Source organism: Topomyia yanbarensis, chromosome 3 (assembly GCF_030247195.1).
Source record: "Topomyia yanbarensis strain Yona2022 chromosome 3, ASM3024719v1, whole genome shotgun sequence".
Taxonomy (NCBI): Eukaryota; Metazoa; Arthropoda; class Insecta; order Diptera; family Culicidae; genus Topomyia; species Topomyia yanbarensis.
Window position 1 is genome coordinate 288,683,238 of NC_080672.1, and position 23,838 is coordinate 288,707,075.

The 23,838-nt window shown below is 36.0% G+C and overlaps 1 protein-coding gene and 1 long non-coding RNA gene across 3 annotated transcripts; both read left to right on the plus strand.

Annotated features, from left to right (window-relative positions):
- Positions 1–258: 258 nt before the first annotated feature.
- On the plus strand, positions 259–23,401 carry LOC131692038 (uncharacterized). Of its 2 annotated transcripts, none has more exons than XM_058978866.1 (2): positions 259–445; positions 23,121–23,401. In XM_058978866.1, the coding sequence occupies exons 1-2, from the start codon at positions 419–421 to the stop codon at positions 23,292–23,294; spliced, it is 201 nt and encodes a 66-aa protein (XP_058834849.1). In that variant the 5' UTR covers positions 259–418; the 3' UTR covers positions 23,295–23,401. The 2 variants fall into 2 exon arrangements, with proteins under 2 accessions (XP_058834849.1, XP_058834850.1); XM_058978867.1 differs by lacking the exon at positions 259–445 and adding an exon at positions 15,572–15,712.
- LOC131692039 (uncharacterized) lies at positions 6,630–7,449 on the plus strand. Its single transcript, XR_009305901.1, has 2 exons — positions 6,630–6,765; positions 6,966–7,449. It is a non-coding gene; the product is annotated as an uncharacterized LOC131692039 (long non-coding RNA).
- Positions 23,402–23,838: the final 437 nt, after the last annotated feature.

Here is a 23,838-nt window from a genome sequence, read left to right on the forward strand (position 1 = left end):
CTGTTACCGATCGATCAGCTGTTTACAGGTTTTCAAGGAAGCTTTTTTTTTTTACTGAAGTGATTTTTTACTGAAGTGATTTGCTGCAATTAATTATTCTTTCGCACGAACAATTGAAAATGACAAGGAAATGTGTTGTGCCTGGATATCAAACTACCTCTTTAACAAGCGGTGCTCGCTTTTTTCGTTTCCCTTATGTAAAAAATGAGCTGTCAATTGCGGCTGTGAAACTAATAGCGATTTCGCTTGAACCTGAAACTGAGTCAGGTTCTAACCCCAACCGCTGTCAGTTCATACATTTTGACAGCAGTTGGGGTTAGGAACTGACTCAGTTTCGCCTCAAACGAAAACCACATAAGGCTATATAAATGGTTAGAAGTACTAGGATTTCAATATCAGTTTAACCCCAAAAACAAATATGTTTGCAATTTGCATTTCGTTGAAGGTACGTATTACATACTCATATTAATTCAAATAATTAAAGCTAAAATGCTTTGGAGGAACTGCATTTGCTTTGGATATCACAAACGTTGATTGGGTACCGTCAAAGAATCTTCCGCCGGTCAATAGAATGGAATCTAACAGAAGTTTATTGGATATATCTTGAGCGTTTTTTCAAAAAGACATCTGCAATGAGTTACTCTCTTTGTTTACTTTCTCTTCTGTTAATAATTCGGTCGCTTTAACATTTATCCCTCAACTTTCTGCATAATATGCTAGTTAAAACCACCGTCTTTCGATCTGTACTGTAAAATAAGGGAAAAGTGTTATAGTGACGCCGTAAAAATCGAAAGAGAAAGTAAACAAAGAGAGTAACTTATTGTAGATATGTCGTTTTGAATAAAAGCTCTAGATATGTTCAGAAGAAGATACAGCGCCTTTGCAAAATGTATCCGACAGTGCATCTCAGCAACACTCAAGTTTGAATTTGAAAGAATATGAATCATTTGTGAATCGTCTTATAAACAATGACACAAGTACATTAAGTTTGATCGCAGGAACGGATATAAATTTTCTTGAGCCAATTGCGAATGTACTTGAGGGTTCAAATGCGGCTACTCCAGCAGCAGTTCGATCTGTGAGCTATGAAAAGTTCGTTGACCGTCTTCTATACAAGGATCCTGAAAACGCACTAGGCCATTCGGATCCACATACAGAGCAGGAAGGTACTATGCTTTTGCCATACGTATAAGAAAGGATATGTTGATTTGGGCAAACCGCACACACAGGTTTTTTAAATGTTTAAAAGGCTTGAAAAGTCTCCTGCAATGTATTTGTACTGTGTGGGACTAACTTTCATGCCTAAACACTAAAACACTTCTTACTCATCGTCTCATTTTGCTTGCTTTGCTTGAATACTTCCGCTATTAAATTAGAGCCTCGTTTGATCCTCTTCGGTTTTCCTCTTATACTCCATAATGCTCTGTCCTTTAGCTAAAAACGTTCAATCACAGTCCCCTGCGGTGAACTTCCGCGAGCTATTTAGCTGGCGTTTTCTTGAGCCATTTAGAACTCAGCATTGTCACGATGTAGTCGGAACTATATCAAGCTATTACTTCGAGCGGGGGGGGGGGGGGGGGGGGGGGGTGAGGGAGGCGGGTTCGTTGTGCTTTCGTCGCACCTCTTTCTTTTGTTCACGAGTTTTACGGAGCTATCCAGGAGCTCACTTGATTTATGAAATGTCTCGACCTTTGTGTCATTTAACTCTCTCTTTTACTCTTTTTTTCTCTTGCTTTCAGTCTCCATCTATTACATCGCCATTTAGCTCTTGTCTCAGTAAGCCGTTTAGCTACTGATTTAATGAGCTATTCAGCTCCTGTTTTCATGAATCATTCAGTTCTCAGCCTTATCCCGATCTACTCGGATAGTCCCCGGCGGTGAACTCAACCTACTCCGACTGAAAGATCCCTGTCGGTGGAATTTATCTCGATACCGATGTCTGGTTCGTCAACCAATTAGCTCCCATTTTTGTAACGATATGGTTCACGGCAGTAAATATACCTTATTGTGAATTACCTGGAGGTAGCTTGCTCCCGATACCGATGTTCGTTTCCGTGAGTCATTTAGCTGCCCGCCTCGTCCCGATCTAATCAATCCAATCCCTGGCGGTTCCGGGTGGACCGTAGCTTGCGGTTCACTTGCCCCGCTCCCACCGACCCAATGCTAGCTGTTCGACATGAACTACTCGCGCTAATCCCCGGCGGTGGATTTAGCCTTCTCGCGAGCAACCCGGGTGTCGATGTCGGTCCGGTGATTCCAGTGGAGTCTGACGTCCGGTTCGCTGGCGCCTCGACGCACAGTGGTCTCAACCTCAAAAAAGACGGTCAAAAGGTTTTCGATGATGTTTTCGTGCTTAGGTGTCTTCAGTAACGTTTCATAAAACTGGATAAAGTATCTGAATATGTTGCCACCTTAGTTTTTCTTAAGGGGGTATTCCTATTTTCGGATTTTTTTCATTCCACAATAAAAAATATTTTTTTCTACAACCTTGTAGAACAGTTAATTTCGAGTAACTCTGATGAAAATATAGTTTGCCTGTTAATTTATTAAGGGGATATATACTTGAGTGACAGGAGTACTTGCACCAAATTTGAAGCAAATCGGACAAGTCTAGCTACCGGACCAACGTGCCTAAAGTTTGTATGGTATTTTTCGACAATTTACATGAAGAAAACCCACTAACTCGCATTTTTGCCGCTAGGTGGCACTATATGTATCACATTATCACTGTAAGTGAAAATAAGAAAGATAATTTAATTGTCTACAACTTTGCGGAAGACTGCTAGTGAATTCAGCTTTGGTAAAAGAAGTTATTAAACTTTTAGTGAAGTGATGTCTGAGTCAGTTTTGCATGGGGCCTAGCAGTGCATGGTTGTGTATCAGTACTCGATTTGCGCGACCTGAACATTTTTGTGAAATTACCATAAGATTTAGCTCTGTGGTATGTTCAGAAGAATTTTACTAAATAATACAAGCCATGTGTTGGTTCGAACATTTTAGTTCCACATTTTACCACATAGAGGGCGCCAACATTAACTTTTCAACGAAAAGAGATAGAAATTAGGTGTCTTCTATAAAGTTGTAGAATAGGAATTTTCCAATAATTCTTCCGAACATCCTGATATTCTATCTCTCTTCTATGAAAAGTTAGTGTTGGCGCTCTTTATGCGGTCACAGTTGGAACTAAAATTTTACAACCAAAACATAACTCGTATTATGTCTTATAATTCTTTTGAACATACTATTGGCTAAATCTATCGACTATTTCACAAATATGCATAGTTCGTGGGAATCGAGTACTGCTACACAACCATGCACTGCTAGGCCCCATGCAAAACTGACTCAGATATCACTTCGTTAAAAGTTTAATAATGTTTTTTAGTAAACCCGGATTCACTAGCAGTCTTCGATAAAGTTGTTGACAATTAAATTATTTTTCTTATTTTCACTTACAGTGATGATGCGATAAATGCAGTGCCACCTAGCGACAAAAATGCGAGTTAGTGGGTTTCTCCATGTAAATTGTCGAAAAATCCCATACAAACTTCAGGCACGTTGGTCCAGTAGCTAGACTTGTCCGAATTGCTTCAAATTTGGCAAATTTCAAAAATTCATTATTTTTCTGGGCAGTCTAATATATACCCATATGTTGGTAGGGGTACCTTTAAATAATTTTTTTTGCGTTTTATTCATACAATGAATTTTTACCACACTGGTTCTTTCCAGATGGTTGTAGACATCAATGAATTACATAACTTTCATGAACACACTATTTAGTCTAGTCTTAATATCAATTTTTAGATGAAACCACAATATCAACAGATAGAGCATATTACGTTCATAAAAATATATTTACAATTTGAATTTTATTGGATTTTCATCAAATAATTTTAGTAAATTGTCATAGTCTAATGTCAATGCAATTACAGTGGTTGTTGTGGTTTATATCTTGGTTTTTCGAGACATTTATTAGGGTCTGTAGTCCTAGAGATGAGCATTCAAAAATGTTAAGATCTTTTGGCATTAGAAATGCGAATCACCTAAGTCAGCGGCATGTCCGGACGAGCTTTAAATACTTTAAATACTATAACATCAAAATCCCAATTTTATTATCACATTGAAAAACTAAAAATACGTTTCGATAATTTTTCACTTATCAACGAGAAAATTTTTTCGATGAAATTCAAAATATCTGCGATTAAAAATATTTTCAGAGAGACAAGTCATCATCATACACAAGATATCAAAATTTGAATTTTATTTTAAAATAAATGTTTATTGAAATAATATTGATCAGAATGGCAGTTTTGGTTCAAAACTCGGACCGCCTGTTGTACTCCTGGCCTGGGGGGAAACACCCCTGCCCTGGGTCTGGTCGTGACAAAATGAGAAGAGAGAAAGAGAGAGAGAGAGAGAGAGAGAGAGAGAGAGAGAGAAAAGGATAGAGATAGAGAGAGAGACGTGTGAGGAATGATAAATTATGATGAGTACCGTTGCATTACTTTTGCATATTATACGATATTTTGATTCCTTACATCCTTCCTATAAATAATGCAACCGGTAATGTTTGCGCCATGATCAGTAAAACCTAACTCAAGTAACAATTGAAGTTTTATCAGAGGCTAGAAAACTACTATAAAACCTCAATTGTTACTAGGGAAACCTTGCGAAAGAACTCAAATTTTCATTAGAATTTTTGGATTTAAAAATATTGATACTCGCAATGCCACGAGAATAAATCTACTTTCTCTCTTCTAAGTGGATTACGTGGTGATCTGAGTAGTATTATAGGATCGAACATCTACCTCACGGTTGAACGCAACGCTTAATCTAAGGGGTCAATACATGAACTATGGAAAAAAATCACTTTCCGGTGAACTTACACATTTTTTTGTATTTTAATTAATTAATTTTTGAGAATTAGTTAATTTATTATTGATTTAATTCGCAAAATGTTTTCTAAATTGAATTCCTTGAGTCACGTAGATGTGTTTTCATATATTATTCAATATTCAAAAGGTTTAGTTTTGCTCATAAACACCAGTAAAGCAATACGCTGTATTTAACTGTTCCATTATTAGTTATTGAAAATTGGTAAGTGAGAAATAGGAATATTGAATGTTTAATATCTCAGCCGCTCGTGAACGGATTTTGACAATCAATGGAAAAGTTAGAAAGTTTTTTTTTAATTTTCCTAATTATATGCACAAAGCGTGACCAAATTGCTGTGTTCGCAAGTTATATGTTTAAAACATGTTATAAAAAAATAACAGAGTCAAATAGTTACGTTAGGCCTTTGAGTCGAAACTAGTTTCGTTAAGATCGGATCAGCCATTGCTGACATAATTACATGACATTAGTGCACATACATACACACAGATACACACGCACATACAGACATTATCCCAATTTGCCGAGCAGAGTCTATTGGTATATGAGACTCGGCCCTTCGGGTCTCGGAAAAAGTTTGCAAAGTTTGAACGAATCGTTTATATTTCCTTGCAGGAAATGTAAAAATATAAACTTTATCATAAAAAAATACTTTAAAATACGATATTTCTTCGATACATCTTCTGAACAATTTACTGCTTCGGCAAGGATTATTCTCGTCCATGATTGATGAACACTGATATTATTTATATTTATTTGAATTCAGGCGTAAAACACTTTAACTACTGTGAATTATTATACTGGATAGTATGTATCAAATGGTTTGTAGAGCTCAACACATTTCGGTGTTCCAAAAAATGTTTTGAACAGAAACGCCTCACTAGGCAAAACGTCGATTGTCACCGTTAGCAACACTTCACAGGTACGGATTTTCATATGGAATCAGATAAATAAAGTCTTCGACGGATGTTTCGTTCCTTTTACTTATCTATCCCAGATTACGAATAATATCGTTGAATTGAGCATAGTTGCAGTTACAATGCATTGAAAGAAGAATCGGCATCCGAAGCGATGGTTTCAGGACTTCATATTAGTTCATGTTTTTGCTAGGTACTAGGTCATTACTGTATGAGATTTTTATAACAGATCTCACTTGTTATAATTTTACTAATAAGACCTAAGACTTATAACATAATTTGCTGAGAAAATTGCATTCTGTTAGAATCCTGTTATTTTATTATGATCGGGATGGCACCCGAATCAGCCATCTTCAACAGTACAGAAGAAAAACCACACGTTCGATCTACTTTTTCGAAGCCGCCAGACCACGCTAAGCACTGTCTCCCGCAGAACGTACGTTGTGAAGATTCCAGCTTCCGCGCGAGACTGAGCCTGCTCGAATCGAACAGACAGCCAACAACAAACGAGAGAAAAAGAATGATACCACAGGCAATACAAAGTGGCATGGCAAAATTAAACAAATAAAACACTAAAACCATTGAACCTGTATGGTCTACTATACAATTCACTCTACTGCATAGTGTCTGAAAAAACACCGCGTGTGGCGTTGCTTCATTTTGCGCGTACACTACCATTAAACAACATACCAGAGCGTCATGATCTATGTGCGAGGCAAGGTGAGGTGGATGGTGCGAGGCGGGCTCAGTCGAACCGGGACTAAGTTAATGGTCGATACCCGATCGGCTAGAGATCGCGCGACGCCCTGATGGGTACGCACTTCCACGTCGGTATAAAAATCCTCGCCATCGCAAGGGTCACTATCAGTCGAGTGTCGTTAAACGATCCAAACGCTTCTTTCGCCGTCGACGTGCAACCAACCAACCCCAATTAGCCGAAATGAAATTCCTGATCATGGTACGTTGCAGCTAGAGGTTATAGTGAACGGAAAGTGAAACACACAAGGAAGTGGAAAATTTAACAGTAATTTGTGCAAAGTGAATTGTTCTCATTGAAACTTTTGCGTGTGTTCAGTGAAGTTCTAAACGAATATAGAAAATCTTTGTAAAGTGCCAAACGAGTGCTAATTTTTGAACACTTTCTTTTACGCTCCACAGACCCTCTGCCTCGTGGTTCTGGCCTTCGCGCTTGTATCCGCTTTGCCTGCCGTGAACGACGAAAGCCTCTTTGGAGCTGATGGAGCCGCCGACGATACGTTGAACCCCCAGGATCCACAGGCTATCCTGCTTAAGAAGCTCTTACTCAAGAAGAAGCTTCTGTTGCTGGGTTAAATAGACAGTAGGAACCGAGTCGTGCCCAACGGTCGATAGGCTGCCAGGAGCAGTTTCTTCCAGAGGGATACAGCTCGGATCAAGTTTAGCGACATAAGAAATGATTTTTTTTGGTTATTTTACAAAAAAACGCCTAATGCCAAGACTAAGTAATAACGGTTATTTTTTATAATTTTCAACTCGTGTGGTATTCTTGAGAATGAGCGCAAAAGATGTTTCGCTGTTTTCATTTTCCGCAACAATGAAACTGCCAGTCAAATAGATCGAATGTACAAGCCAAATAAATTATAAGATTTTTGAAGGAACGAAATTATTATTTTTTACTCTAATAGCATATTCGAAACAAACAAAATATCCCTCCCCGGTGTTACCAAACGAAATAAGATAAATTACTTCAGCTTTCTGACTTTGGGATTGGTTCTTCGAGAACAGGAATTGGTGCAACGATATTTTTGCGAGGAGCCGCCGCTTTCGACGGCTTATCCTTACCAGCTTAACGTCACGCATCAGTTCCTTGATTTAGGTAATGTACAAAGTTTTGGTTTCGTCACATAACCTTACTTACATAACACTGTTTCATTCTTTTGGATCCTAAGAAGGGGGCTACCGCTTTCTATGATTGTTGCCAAATGGCACTGAAAAACACACCTGTGCTGAATTTTGCGCTTTGTTCTATATGTATGTTTATATTATCAAAAGAAAAGTAAAAATATTGCTATTGTCTAATGCTGCTACTAGTGCCAAAGCCAACATAATGAAAAAATGTTTTGATTTTTATCAAAAAAATTCACCACTTCAAAAAAAAAAGTGTGAGAAATGGTTATAACTGTGGAATGAACTTATGAACCAATGTTCATTCTGGATATGGTTTTCTGGAGAATAGTTCTTTCTGGGGAAAACACTTCGGTATTTTAGTTTCTGTGGAATGGTTTTTGGGGAAAGTCAGCGATTCTTTATTTTAATTCGGAGTAAATAAAGTCATCCTAACTTCCGGTTTCAACACAATGCAAATAATTTCTAATGTGACCGAATCGACGAATGTCGTTCGATGAAAGTGGGAACGACTAGTACGTTTAAAAAGATCAAATCAATAAAAAAAAGTTAAACTTTTCTGGGGAATGACTTTCTGGGAGATGGGGCATTCTGGGGCATGGAATTCTGGGGAATGGTACATTCTGGGAAATGACTGTCTGGGGAATAGTATATTCTGGTGGATGATATTCTGGGGAGTGGAATTCTGGGGAATGGCTTTCTGGGGAATGATTTTTGGGGGAATAGTATACAATCGTTAGCTATTAGTTACAAAAATCATAATGTTAGTATTTGTCGTATAAATGGTCTGTATTAAGCCAGACCGGACTAAGTCGCAAAATTTCAAAAAATGAGATAATTACAGCACTGGATAAAGAATTTCTTGGACTACATTCGACTTTCACCAGATTTAAAATATGTTGCGTTGCGTTGCGTTGCGGTATACTTCGTAGATTGCAGTCTGCTGACTCTCATTTCTAGCCAGACTACTTGAGGAGCATCGTTTGGGAATAACAATTGATCAAGTCCAAGCGAGATTTTCGCCTGAGAGCCACCATTGCGAGCCACGACCATCTTTATCGTAACTTGGAATGAGAGAGGGTTGTTGATGTAGTACTTACTCAACGGAAGGCCCCGACTCAGTGACACTCCCATAAGTACCACGGATTGGGTAGTGGGTAGGTTGTTAGTCAGGATTCGCTTCAAGCAAGCGATGCGACTGAGAATATATTTTTGTGCAAGTTTGAATAGTTTATTGACTGTAGGATACGTAAATCTTCTTGGCGTTTAAACTCGGGCTAATCGTTTATCGAGATTGTTTAATCGAAAACAACTTGAACTCCGGACAGCCGGCTGTCGAGAGTGTTGTCGACAATGTAAAATGGACCGTAAACAATGAGTTTAAAAGTGGTATGGTGGAACATTAATAAATTATGTCACGCAAAGATTACCCAATACTAACTAACCCTCATATTACTACGTTATTTTTCCCCTTGGTCTAATACAAATCAAATTCTTTTAGTTTTTCCTTCATTTTGTAGTAGCTCTTTTATGCCGCTACTCCCAAAAGTGTTCATGTTCTATGGAATTTCCTATATACATTGCGCAATCGTGCGTAAACGACCAATTGCGTCGAAGAACATGACGTGCTCCCCTCCTATTTATGTCACAATTAGTCATATCTCTTCCTTCTAATAGCGTGGCCGAATTTATAAATGGTCCGTATTGGTATAATCACAAGCATATTGAGATCCCGTAACTTGAAATTTTCCACCTCGTTCGTGTAAACGTTCCGATATTACAATAAAGACGCGAAACAGAAAAAATATAAATGCTGCGTTCCTAAACGATATTAACATCAGCACGAATCAAACACCCCCCGTTTCCAAATATTACGTACATATTCTTAGCTCAGTATAATTGACTGATGAGTTAATGGACTAAAAGTAAAGCATAAAACATTTGGTCCTCGTGCTGAAATGATTGCCGCAAATTGGTAATTGGATTTGAACTGATCTTGCGAATTGTCAATTCTCCAATTTCATACATAATTCAAAAGTCATTCACTCAGACAATACCATGCGTATTTCCCACACGCATTATAGACCCAGTGGATTCGTTTCCTGGTTGATCAAATAAACACTAAACCAACAAATAAATTAGTTTGCTTGGTCTAAAGAAATGTCAGCAATCAAGTATTATCTTTAGACGAGATTGTTGAAGCAAACTATGATAAGATCAAATCCATAATGGAAACGTTAAAAATATGAAAGCTCCAGGTTATGATGGAAATTTTAACCTTCCTCTTAAAAAACTTCCTAGTCGAAATATACAACAAATGTTTTCAATTAGCATACTTTCCTGAAAGATAGAAAAATGTCAAGGTTATTTCTATCCAGCCAGACAAAAATCAAACAGAGGAAGACAAAAATCAAGCAGAAGTTAGCCGAAATCAATAAATTGAATGGAATGATAGGGTAAAAGGATATAATACGCCCCACCAGGGCAAAGTGCCCCTCCTATTCCCAGGAATCATGAATCATGAATTATCTATTCCCAGGAACTTATGAATTATTAAAATGCCCCACTAAGTTTTGGATGGTATGCCTCATTACATTACACAACTTTAAAGTATTTTTTATTTCGATTATAGAGGTTTTAACCTTATGGTCATTAGCCTTATTTCGAGTTAGAAAAATCTCTTTGGAAAAATTTCTAACTCTATTTGCGGGGTCGGGAATCGAACCCAGGTGAGCTGCGTATAAGGCAATCGATTTACCAATTTTGTGTTTTGAATAACATTAATACTGAAATGAAACGGGAACTAATTTCTAACTAATATTGCAATAGATTAGAGTAGTTGGTGCGGATATCATAGTGTCGAATGTTGAAATATAGCTACCCACTGGGCTCGTTTGTAAAGTCGATTCTCAGAGTAAGTGCATAACTTTTCTATTGGAACGGACATTAAGAAGGAACGGGGAATTGAACGAAAATTGAAAACGAAATCAAGATTTTTTGCAACACCGTTTGTTAGATCTTCATCAACCTAAACCTGATGCAGAAGGAAGAAACCAGCGAAAGAGATTTTCAGCAGACAACTTCGAAAAGGTTCATGATCCTGAACAACTTCTGGACTGATCGGTCGCTATAAGCAAGTAAACAAAAAAAAAATCACGCGGAAACAACGAAATCCGCTGACGCACCATGGTTCCTGTTCATTCATGTAACCAACCGCTTCTATTGCCAACGAAGGGTAGAAGCTAGGCATAAACCTTTGCGCATAAATCATCGTTGTTCATTCATATTTGTATCTTCGACTGCTGGCGCGCCAGTGTCTTAAAGCTGGGTTTTGTGTTTGTTATATCCGAAACGGTCAACATTTGCTTTTCTTTTCTTTATTTGCATAGTTTTATTAATCGTAAGCTATTTTACTAAGAGAATTATCTAGTGATGTAACTTATGCACACTTGACTTCAAAATTTTATTTAATGTGACTAAGACGCATCAATTTGTATTTATCAAAATGTTAGTCACGTTCCTACAGGACAGAATAATAACAGAAGTTCTTTGAAAAGTTAAATTCTCTTGATTACGCTAAATTAAACATATTTGCCTAATATAACACGATTGGTCAACGGTTCGCACTATTTTTGAACAACTTATAACTGAAGCTGCATTATTTATAACAAGTTGAACCTGTTGCACTCCGTGTGCTCCTTTCCGAAATATCTCACTGTCCGTATCCAATCAACCAAATACAAAAATAGATTTTCTGAAAATACAGGACACATTGACCTCATATCGATAGCAAATTCAATTTAATCAGGGAGTTTGAAGCAACACGATTTTTTACACAGAGTAGTTGTTGATACGTGGCTCGGAGACTAAACTAAATTCCTGAACCAAAACCCCAGAAAATTTTTCTTTCGATTTTTTTACTTATATTTTTTTACATACTCAAATATGGAATATGTCAAAACATGTTAACTTATTTGCATGAATGCAAAAATATGATATTTTAGGGGCCTTTAATGATTTTTCTTTAGATAAGGTAATTTCGGAAGAGATGCCGTACTCTCTACTTCTCGTATATAGAGTAACTTTACCACGATAAGGTGATATTGCGACTGTGTCCTTCGAAGAATTACAACACTGGAGATGTAAAATACTATTTTTTACTATTCACCTGCAAAAATATTAATTATGTTCGTACAGTTGCATTGCGGAGTACCGATAATTTTTAGGATTTCGTTTCGTATCAGTTGAATAGTTGGGACCTTTTCGAAGGCATTATGGCCACGAACACGGTCATCTATAATTTCAGAGGAAAATGTCGTCGTGCGGCATCTCTCCCCAACAGTTGGGATAGCTGTCGCATCAAAACTGCGGATGAGATGCCGCACTCAACGGCGCAGATGCGTAGCAAAAATGTATTTTTTCACCTCAGAATATCATTACGTGTGGTCACGACAAAAGCTTGGTTCGGACTGTGTAGGTTAATGGTTATATTTTGGGGGTGCGCGACGTTTGGCATAAATACTTAAGGCATAAGTACGTTAGGCATACATACGTTAGGCATAAGTGCGTTAGGCATAATGGACGTTAGGCATAATTGACGATTGGCATAGTATACGTAAGGCATAATGGACGATTGGCATAATGTACGTTAGACATAATGGACGATAGGCATAATTCACAAAAATATAAAATTAATCGTAAGGCTTTCGTTATTATAGAGATTTCGCTTATTTTTGTAAGAATGGAAAAAGGACGCTTTGCTATACTATAGCTTCGCATATCTTTAGCGAGATATTTAACCCTTGCAAGTGTCGTTTTTTCTATTTTTTCTGAAGACGAGACGAAGAAATTATCGCTTCATTTAAGTAAACAGTTTTGGTACAAGCACATTTCAAGCCTCTTAGATTTATTGCTAATACAACTCATCCAAATATTAAAAAAAAAACAAAATAATTAACATACATTAAGTTTTGGATCCTATGGAAACTGACAGTGTCATGTACAGGATCAACATTAGGCTACGGATTCTACGTTTGTGACGACACCTTTTTCGTTTCGGTAACTCGTCACAGTACAGGATTAAACTTTCTCTCATATCAAAGAGTTTCCGTAGTTCTATTCGTGATGGCCTCGAGAATACAATCATTGTGCTTAAGAATATGGGAGACAATCAATATAGAACCAGCAATATTCGTATATTCGTTGAATGAATAATAAAATGCATCATTCTTTCTTTCATGAGCTGTTCTTCAAGGTTATATACTTTCTTCTTGGACAATTACATCTTGCATGCATGATAAACTAATCTAAGTTAACCCTTACATGCCCAAATTTTTTATAGTGTTCATAGAGTTCAAGAAACACGAAAAACCCGATTTGAAAGATGCTTTTTTCGCAGTACTGGAAGCTGCTCAATATTTACCTTCCGGTGCTCAACACAATTCTCCTAGAAAAATTTCAATATTCTATATGCTAGGAAAGATAGTCGAAGACGGTTCAAATTGATACGTTTTATCAGTTTTCAACAATAATGGAAAATAATGAAGATACATCACAATTTCATTTATCAACGCTAACTGTAAATATCTCTGGTAGTACTGCTCCAGCAGAGTTATAAATATCAGACTAATAGCAATAACTTTAATTCTAAGTTCTAATAGTACCAGTTACCGGTCTTACTTCTTTTTTCGAGTGAATTTTGCCTAAATCAAAAGTTGTAGCAGTTCAAAAACGTTTTTGATTACAAAAATTATGGCCATGAAGGGGTAGATGTGCGTTATTCATGCCTTAATAAAAAAATAGATCGCTTTTAAACAAGAGTATTAAGCCTGTTTTAGAGATGCGCAATTTGTTTATTCGTTCATTCGATGTGCATTCGTTTTGCATCTTTTATTTGAGCTAAGCTTTTTTGAGGTATTTACAATAGAATAAAATGTTGATCGAGTTCTATCAGCTTCCAGAGTAATTCTACAACATCAAAAGAATTCAAACATTTGCGCTCTTAGATGATATTGAATTTTTAATTGATCGGACTTCCGGTTCCGGAGTTACGGGTTGAAGAGTGCGGTCGGTAACACAGCAAATTTCCATATAAACTGGTAACCCTATGATGTCCGAATGATGTAATACATATTCAAACGGGTTCAACATTACTTGGATTTGCGGATCTAGATCACTAATGACCAATCAAAGTAGCTTTGACCACATTGGCCACCCATGACGGTTCTTGATGCCCCCAGGGAACTTTCTAAGTTCCTGAGCTAATGTCACACCTATTTCCCAGCAAACTTTTAACCGATTATTACAAGCTTACTTTCGCAAGAAAGATGTAATACTCCCATTGACTGTTTTTGAATTTCATTCAGTTCTGACCTTTGGTTCTGGAGTTACAGAGTGGTCATTGCGGTCACATAGGAATTTCTCATATAAACCGGTACAATCGTAATACCTCATAGGTTTTAAATCTATTGAAATAAACATCAAATAACTTCGATTCGCAGGCCTAGACCACTATTGGAGAATTAAAGATTATTGGAATATATTGTCCACTATCGATAATTCCGAAAGTCCCGGGTTCCGGGCATTCCAGATCAAAAACCACTTCGGTAATGACTGAACCAATTTTCACTAACTTAGTCTCAAATTGAAGGTATACATGTTATGAAGATCGGTGTTGAACCCTCCATCTACCCCTCCGCCTTCTACTTCTCAAACCACTCCCCCACTCTCACCCCCCATCCACTCAGACCAACCACCCACCAGCATTCCCTTCATCCACTCCGTATACTAAAATTAGTTAAATAATTCTCGACGCATCCTCCCCCTTCCATTAATAATATCCCTTCCCTTCTCCAACATGAAGTTAACATGAAGACAATATTGAATTCACACTGATCAAGCTTTATAAATATAATATTTTTGTTTGTTTCAAGTGTGTCAGTGTCTACATGTTGCTTATCAGGTTCGTGACAGTCGTGCACTTATATATGCTTATCAAGTGTAATAAGAATGTAATAGACATTCCCACAATGTTTTATTGAAATCATAGTTTGGATAAATGAGAAAGTCACAGTAAAATAAACGTATTTTTGAAGTTGGTGCAATGCACATCAATACTATTATTTTCAGTTAGCTTTAAGCTGAGACTACACAAATGGTTGTGGTCAACTACGTTTGTAATAATATTGTCCTATTGAATATTTACTCTTCATCACCAGGAAGCCATATCGCTGGATATATAATGAAAAATGATAAAAAACCTCTTAAATTATCATAATTTTGCTTCCATATAAAAATTCTTCAGCAATTACTGACAAACTCCTAATTTTGCCACATTATGCAGTATGCTTTTAGGAATGCAAATATAAATATAACTTGTTTTGGATATTGGCCAGGAATTTGTTCTAGTTACTCCTCTGTGCGGCTATGCAAAATATTTTTTAACTGCTACTAAGGTGGGACACGATGTATTTCAAGAAATTCTGCTCTGCTGCGGAATGAATGAACAAATTAAGTTTGTTTACAAAAGTCTCTTTAACCATTTCGAAGAATAAATAGAATTATGGTTTTGTGCTGCAGATTGCTATTAAGGGATACTGCAATGTCATCGCTTCTTAGCAGATGATACCACACCGTCTAAGATGGATCCAAAAAGATTTGCCGCTTTGATATCCGAGTATAGGCAACCATAATCAATAACATCCACCTATAGCAGAAGAAAGACGCATATCTTGTTGTGTCACCCCTAATTGATGCGCGTTCGAAGGAAGAAATTTAGATCGACGAGCTTAAAATTGATGGTGGGATCGAAAGCCCACCACGAATTCGATGTATTTCCATGGTCACTTGCATCGATCGGCCAGGTGTGGAACTGAATTTTAAGATAGTTTCTTTCTACTATAAAAACTGACACAATGTATTTGGGACTAATCAGTTGTCGATTGAAGTGCTAGTTAAATTGTTCGAATTTGGCTCGATAGTCGAGGAAACGTTATATAACCAACATGAAGTTCTTCACCATGGTATGTTTGCAGGTACTGTTCTCTATACGAACTGCAAGTAGTGAATAATATGCTAGTGTATAGAGTGAGATGATACAAGACCGACCATTGCTATATGGTCGAGGAAGTTGTGTTACTGTTATGATAAGTTGTGTTTTTATTTTTCTGCTCACAGAATTTAAATCGCTACCAAAGCACAAATAAGTGACATGAAGTGAAATTGAGTTATCATGGCGTGTAGAAAATATAGCACTGTGGTACGCGTGTGGTAGTTGCAAAACTCAGCGTGCATGTTCTAGTGTGACTAGAGAACTTGTCTTTTTAAATTTGGGTTATTAAATGAAGATTTTTTTCTTTCGCTCTTTGCGTCGATAAAGCGAAACTTTCAAAGACGATGATGAGTTTTATTTTCTTGGAGTAGAGATGGTCGGGTTCGGGTTTTTAGACCCGAAACCCGGACCCGACCCGAACCCGACGGGTTTCGGGTCGGGTTCGGGTTCTATAAATTTAAGCTTCTCGGGTTCGGGTCGGGTTCCGGGTTTTGAAATTTGAAATTCTCGGGCTCGGGTCGGGTCCGGGTTTTTAAAATTTTGAACTTTCGGGCTCGGGTCGGGTTCGGGTTTTTCAAATTAGAAATTATCGGGGTCGGGTCGGGTTCGGGTTTTGAACAAAGCAACCCAACCATTTCTTGACGCTGTCTATACACAAGACCCAGTTTTTTTTTTATACTTCGTGATACGAATGGAAGACACATATAACCGTACCAAATGGTAGCACCTTTAAATCGCTAGAATTCGTCGTATTTTCTGGTGCTCAAATATAGTATTTTTTCATTCTTGTATAAAATTCTGTCTCTTCAGATTCGCAAACTGACTGAATTATTTTATGTTTTAAAAGAACATTCATGAGAGAGCATTCAACAATACGTGTCTCACATCTAAAATCTCTTTGCGATTTATTTTTAATGATAATTAGTAATAAATCATGTCAATAGGAATTTATCGGAAAATATTGGTTCAACTTTCTGTTTTAAAATATTAATTTCGACAGGTATTTTAAAACCGATACGTAGGCCGCGGTCAGAGTCCAAAGCAAAGCGAGTAGAAATCTACGGAAAGTAGAAACAATAAAAACCAATCTATTGATCCGAAATCAAACAGTGGGTGTTGCGAGTGCACTTAATGGTAGTACTTTTTGCTACATATTGAATAATAATTGTCCATTAACCCTACAACGGTTTCGTGACTTTTTCTCTAAGTAAACGGTTTTTTGGGATACATTCGTAGCCAAGAACTAAAATCGCTCTAATATGTCTAATTTTTATTAAATTTATAATTAAATTGGATAGTTTTATTCTAAAACATACGATTTTTCACAAGTTTTTCGCTTACTGTGTATCGATGTTTTGCTTTTAAAAAAAGATAAAATAATGTCTTCGGAATTATGCAAACATGACAAAACATTAACGTAAATGGTTTTGTGGGGTACATTTGTACCCCAAACAAACTTTAAGCGGGCACTGTTAAGTTGGTCAAATGCAACAAATAGGTTATACCTGCTTTAATAGAAGTTTAATAATAATCAAATTGATTTATGATAAAGAATGCTTGCAGTTAAAATAAACTGTAACCATTGACTAAAAAGGACGTTGTAGCCCGGGGACGATTTCACAATTCCCATATATTGAAATCACAAATTTGGTGGTACTGCTGCACAGTGTCGCCTAGCCGGACAAAACCTCAAAATTTTATTTTAGATTTTTCATGATTTAACATTTTTCCCTGTTTCTTAACAGGTTGAATAAAGTCTTCTCAAAATATAAAGTCCTGAGGCCGATAGTTCGATTTTTTACAGAACTTCAAAGGTGAAATAGATGATCAATTCTGAGAAACATTGTTTTCAAACCTAAGTTATTCAAATGAATATACATTTTTAGTTATGACTCCGATTTGGATTGAACTGGTTTCATTTTAAAGGTTATTCGCTGGACTTATAGTTGCCATTCGATTCAGTCGATACAAGCCTTTCTTCTCGCTCAGACATGAGGAACAAATAATAAATCGTGCAATAAATTAAAGTTATAATATTCAAAGTGGCTGTACTTTTTTTTGAAACAGTTCGGAAAGATCGCTTGTTGTTCATGATACTTGAAAATTAGTGTACTTTCCGAAAATAAATATCTTGTTTTGCCCCTTTCTGCCCCGAGATATGAAAAAAGGTGATTTTTCATGATATGTCTGAAGGAGACGCATGGTAGCCTTTGATTACCCAAGTTTCGTAATATAATTTATAGATGTGTCTTATCATTATTAACAATTGAAAAAATGTGTATTCTGTTAAAAAATTCACCGCTCCTAATTTATTGAAAATGAATTTTATATTCGTAAATATTGAATTTTCGAACCACCCTAAGTGCCAAAATTTTGTGGCAATAAAAAAAACAAAAAATAAACATCAAATATGAATTCAGCGTCACAAAATTACCTTAATGTAAAGTTTTCATCAAATTCAGGCCACTTTTGAGATTTTGTCCCACTTTTGTATGGAAGGTGATCACTGTGAATGGTTTTACATTTCCTAGAAAAGAAATGTATAGAATTCGTTTTTGATACAAAATTAGAAATTTTGGTTAAGTACGACGGGTAAGGTTGTTTGAAACTGTCACCATTAAGTTTTTTGTTTCCCCATGAGTTAGCGACCGATTTATTCTACATTTCAGTTAATATATCGACAATTTGTAAGTTTCTCATAACATTACATATTCGACGTTCAATAATAGCAAATAAAAATGCGGATTTTACTCGCCAGTAATTCGTTATAACTCAACGCGTATGGTGCTACTTCAGATTCGAATGATTCTACTATTCTAGGATGAGCCTAGGTTGCCTAAAATTGAAAATCTTCGAGATCTCTTATGGATTCTCCATATTAGCACGTTGGGTTCGGATCGGGTTTCTCAAATTAAAAATTTTCGGGTTCGGGTCGGGTTCGGGTTTTCAAATTTTAAAATTCTCGGGGTCGGGTCGGGTTCGGGTTTTACAGAATTTTCATTCTCGGGTACGGGTCGGGTCCGGGTTTTATAATTTTAAAATTTTCGGGCTCGGGTCGGGTGCGGGTTTTTCAAATTTTATAATTTCGGGCTCGGGTCGGGTTCGGGTTTTTCAATTTTCAAGCTCTCGGGTTCGGGTCGGGTTCGGGTTCGAAAAAAATGAAACCCGACCATCTCTATCTTGGAGCACAAAAATTTGGAAATTTAAAACCCGAACCAAACCCGACGATATAAATTTAAAAAAATTCAAACTCGACTCGATCCCGAAAATTTGATAATTTTGAAGATATTAAACACAACTCAAACACGCGATGGTTTTGAAAAATCGGAGCTTAATCCGAGGCACAAAAAGAAAACCTTTGTAACTTGCAAATGCAAAACTCATCAACAATCGTTAGAACTCATTTATATACAGTAGGGGAAAGAGGGTAACAGTGGAACTATGAAAACAATACGTTTTCATAGTTCCCTCTTTCCCCTATTTAGAATCCTCTGACATTTTAGATATTCTAATGATTTTTTTTAGAATTGTTCAATGTCGTTGAAAGTGTGATGACAATTGAAAAAATCGCTACACGTCTATTTTATATCGGCCTTTGACAATGCGAATTACTGACGAGTGTAATTTAGTATTAAAACAGTTCGAACTTGACATATTCAAAGAAACTTTATCATCTTAAATGGGAAAGTCTATTTTATCAAGTCCGTGAATTACTTACCAACTCGCCAGAAAACAGAAAGTTGAGAGATGAAATGTTAACAGCCTAAACTATTTCTGCAAGAGCCTCGTTCTTTATCATTTAACTTGTACGCTATCTTGTCGAAGTTTATCACCAGTCCAATTCTCACAGCTTTCCCTGTAAACGGCTTAAACGCCTCGTCCATTGCTTTTCGATCGATGCCAATGAATTCGATGTCATTCGACACGCTCAGTTACCTGTGATATAACATAATAATAACACGAACCATACCCGAGAATTTAATATTTTAAAAATACGTCGGGTGTATGTCGGGCCCAGGCTTTGAGGTCCAATACCCAATCCCAAGCCACCGCTTATGGAATCCTTCAGTGAACAAGCCATCTCACCGAAGAATGCTCCAATGAACGTGAAAAACTTTAAACTGCGAAATGTTAACGACAAGCCTGACAGTTTCACTTTTCCTATCCAAAACACGTCATATGGGTGGTCTTTATCTCTTCGCATTATTGTAAATTTTGATTGTTATGAATTAAACACTTATAACAAAAATAAGAATTAATTAGTTAATTAAACACTAATAACAAAAGTTCTCTAATTCATCTTAGCTCACCTGACCATCCTATCCATTTTATCACATTAGTTATAGCACAGATAACAGACGTTTAGACTCGATTTGATTCGTGTGTAAATACCCGCTACTGAAAATCTGAATAAATCAGACTTCTGAAACACGTTAGGCAAACGTTTGTAGATGGCGTAGTGATCGATACCATGCAGTTAGAGTACAGCTGTCAAACACGTATAGCAAAGAGTTGTGCAGATGGCAATAGTGAAACACGGATTTCCAACGTTTTTAAATTTGAAAGTTCACACAGGTTTTTGAAGAAATTTTGTTCTAGCCTAAACGTCTGTTATCTGTGGTTATAGGGTTGTATTTACTTTTTCTGGCATGATGAATGGGGACTGTTCCATTTTGTTTTTCGCATCGAATATTTAATAATTTCACTCCAATTTTTTATTATGAAGGGGTTTTTGGCATTTTTTTCAATTGCGATTCTTTTGATGACCTAGTTGACATATCAACTTATTTTTTTAATTGGGGTAAGGTTCTTTACAATTTTCTCATGTCAAATATATATGCTTTGACCACGTATTCAAATTTTGGAATTTTCAATCAAAAATGACCGTTCGGTCAAGCAAACTTTTCGCAAACAGCTGCCAACAATCGTTTTTGCATGGGGTATTACATAAACAAAACTGTCTATTCATATGATAAGCAGATCCTAGAGAACCCAGTTCATCCTATTAAAGTGACTATGTAATGCGGTTTATATACTAATGGCGTCATGGGTCCATTTTTCTTCCAAAATGGAGCTGTAGAAGAAGATTCGTCAGAAAATGTTTAAAATCGTGACCGGCCATCTTCCATTCCGATGAAACTTTACACGTTTCACTGGCGTGGAAGACTAAACATTTTTCACAGTCAATCAGATCGTTTTGACTCAAGAATATTTTTTTTAGAGAGCGTAGAAGTTTTTGTATGCAGAATTTTCTGGAAAAAATGTTATATTACCGTATTTTTACAGCAAAGCTATCCGAGAAGGAGTTACAGAGAATTAACAATTCTACGCAAAAAATATACACTGAAAATATAACTGTGACATTTTTCATAAAACCAAAAATTTATGTTAAAAAGTTAAATTACAAGAAAGCCATATCGCAAAATTTTATTTTTGTTAACAAAGCCTGAAGAGAAAGAAAACACATACTCTAATTGCATCGTCCGTAAAATTGTTTATCTAACGACAATTTGATTTTTTTCAATTTCATACTAATTGACTGATAAAACTGTAAATTTATTATAAAAAATAATTCTAAACGTCATCTCAATCCACAATACTTTTAACTAAAACCTTCCAAAATTTGATCGTAGTTGAGATATTTGGAATTTTTGTTTCAACAAAAACATTTAATTCGTGAAACTGTGTGCTTTTTAAGAGTTATTCGCATTTCTCTATCATGAGCTACCGTAACTATTGTTTTAAAAAGGAAAGAGATTTTTTAAATTATTTTTGCACCATGGAGAAGCTATCAATAAGAAAGTTTTTCTAACAACAACTTTTAATATATTTTTATAATTCATACTATTTGCAGTCAATATATAATTTTCTTGTAAAATATGAATCTAAATGCCATTTGAAATGAAAATCCTCAAAACAACAATTTTCAAAAATGTGGTGATTTTCAAAATATTTTACATTTTGTTTCAACAAAATTCAATTACTTTGTTTTATTACGATCTTCTCATATGTTATTCGCGTTTCTCCATCACAAACAATAGGTTTTGACTCCAAGTCGATATTCGGAACAATTTAAAAAAAAAACAAGTTGCTAATTAATATGTAAGTTAACTGTCAGATGATTTAACTAGGGTAGACGATCCCTTATTCATCTTATTAGTCACGATGTCACACTATTTTGCTGATAACTCGGCTTTGGATTGAGCTTAAATAGGTTTCAACATCTTCGCTTCGTTCTTAAGCCGCGGATTAATAAAAAATCTGGCTTGGAAAATGTAAAATACTCGCGTTAGAGCGAAGCGAAAAGCCGAGTACAACGCACTCTTATTCATCCTGCCATTTGAGCTAATGTGTTGAATAGAGATAGCAGACACTGCTCTATCTAATGTGTTCAAATGGGTGGGATAAATAGAGGTGCTAAGATGTTTTCATGTACCTTTCAAATGGCTCACAATGTCGTTTATGTCAAAAGGAATGTTATAGGAAATTTTTGCGCATTTTGAAAAACCCTTTGTTTTTGGTAGAGAAACGAGCAAAACTTAAGAAAAAGTCGTAAGCAAACAAAATAATTGTATTTGTAGATACAAAATTTAAAATATCTTGAAAACGACTATATTTTGACATTTTTTTGCTATGAGCATTTCGATTTAAATTATCTTTTAGAATCATATTCTATAAAAAAGTTGTATTCTGCATGCAAACAATATGAAAAGGAAAACTTCTTTATTGTATGATGCAAATACACTTAACAAAAAAAATTGATTGGAGACAAACGCGAATAACTTATTATAAGAACATAATTTCACGAATCGATTATTTTAGTTGAACCAAAATTCCAAATATTTCGACAACTATCACATTTTGAAAGATTTTAGTTAAAAGCACTTTTATTTGAAATGACATTTAGTTAGAATCATATTCCACAATAAAATTACAGTTTTGTCTGTCAATCAGTATGAAATTTTGAACATGTTTAATGTTATTGTTAGAAAAATCTTTTTCACTAGTGGTTTCTGTATGATGCAATGACATTTAAAATATTTTCTGTCTTATTGACAAAAAATAGGTTTTAAACAATTTAATTTTTAAAGATTATTTGGTTTTGTTAGTGTCACAATTTTTTAGTTTATATTTCTTATATTCCCTTTAACTTATTCTAGGATAGCTTTGATGTTAAAATATGTCAATCGAACAATTTTTTAAGGTAATGCATGCAAAAACTTCATTACGTCATTTTGAAAAGTTGCTCTCGTGTCAAAATGTTCTAATTGCCAGAGGAAAAAGGAATTTTAAAAACAATTTATCGATTTTTGGAATAGTTTTGATATAAGTTTTAGTTTGATCTAGCATTTAACATTTCATTTTATATTTCTCCACAGACTCTGTGCATCCTCGTACTGGCTTTTGCTCTGGTATCGGCCATTCCTGCTACCAATGACGAGACTATTCTGGGATTGACAGGAGCCAGTGATGATGTACTTAACCCCCAGGATCCGCAAGCTTTTCTACTCAAAAAGAAATTACTGCTAAAAAAGCTACTTTTCTGGGGGTAAAAATAATCTCCAAAAGTAATTTAGCTGGTTTAACGTGTGCAAAGATGCAGTAGCTGCATCCAAACTTAGATTAATTATTGCTCTAATGGCAAAACTAGATAACATGTAGGGGAAACCGCTCATTGGTAGCGAAACCATGTCGTTAGTAATCTGGTCAAAGAACATTTGTTATACATCTTTCCTATATGTTTAACAACAGTTTCGCTAGAAATGGGCTTTGTTTGAAATCTCCTCTGTTTCAACTCTCCTCGGTTTCCCCTACCAGTTACATTCCCCGATAGTGATTCTTGCATTCCCATTGAACAAAGCAATACATGACAAAAAGGATATCAACAAAGTTCGAGTAGTTCGATCACTCAACTGTTATTGAAATTTAAATGTTTAATAAATAATGTGCGATTGTACATACAATCAGAAAACCGTGAATCATTTTCTCTTCGAAACTTCGCCTGGCAGTTTTTTCAACAGCAAATAAATTATCGCATCTGATAACGAAAATAACCGCTTCCGTATCCATAAGTGGATTACTGTAACGAAGCTCAAT

Excerpts from the sequence above, each read along its gene's own strand:
- LOC131692038 (XM_058978866.1), top strand. The coding sequence starts at position 419 with ATGTTTGCAATTTGCATTTCGTTGAAG. Across the intron at positions 446-23,120 it reads CAATTTGCATTTCGTTGAAG|ACTCTGTGCATCCTCGTACT; the intron begins GTACGTATTACA and ends ATTTCTCCACAG.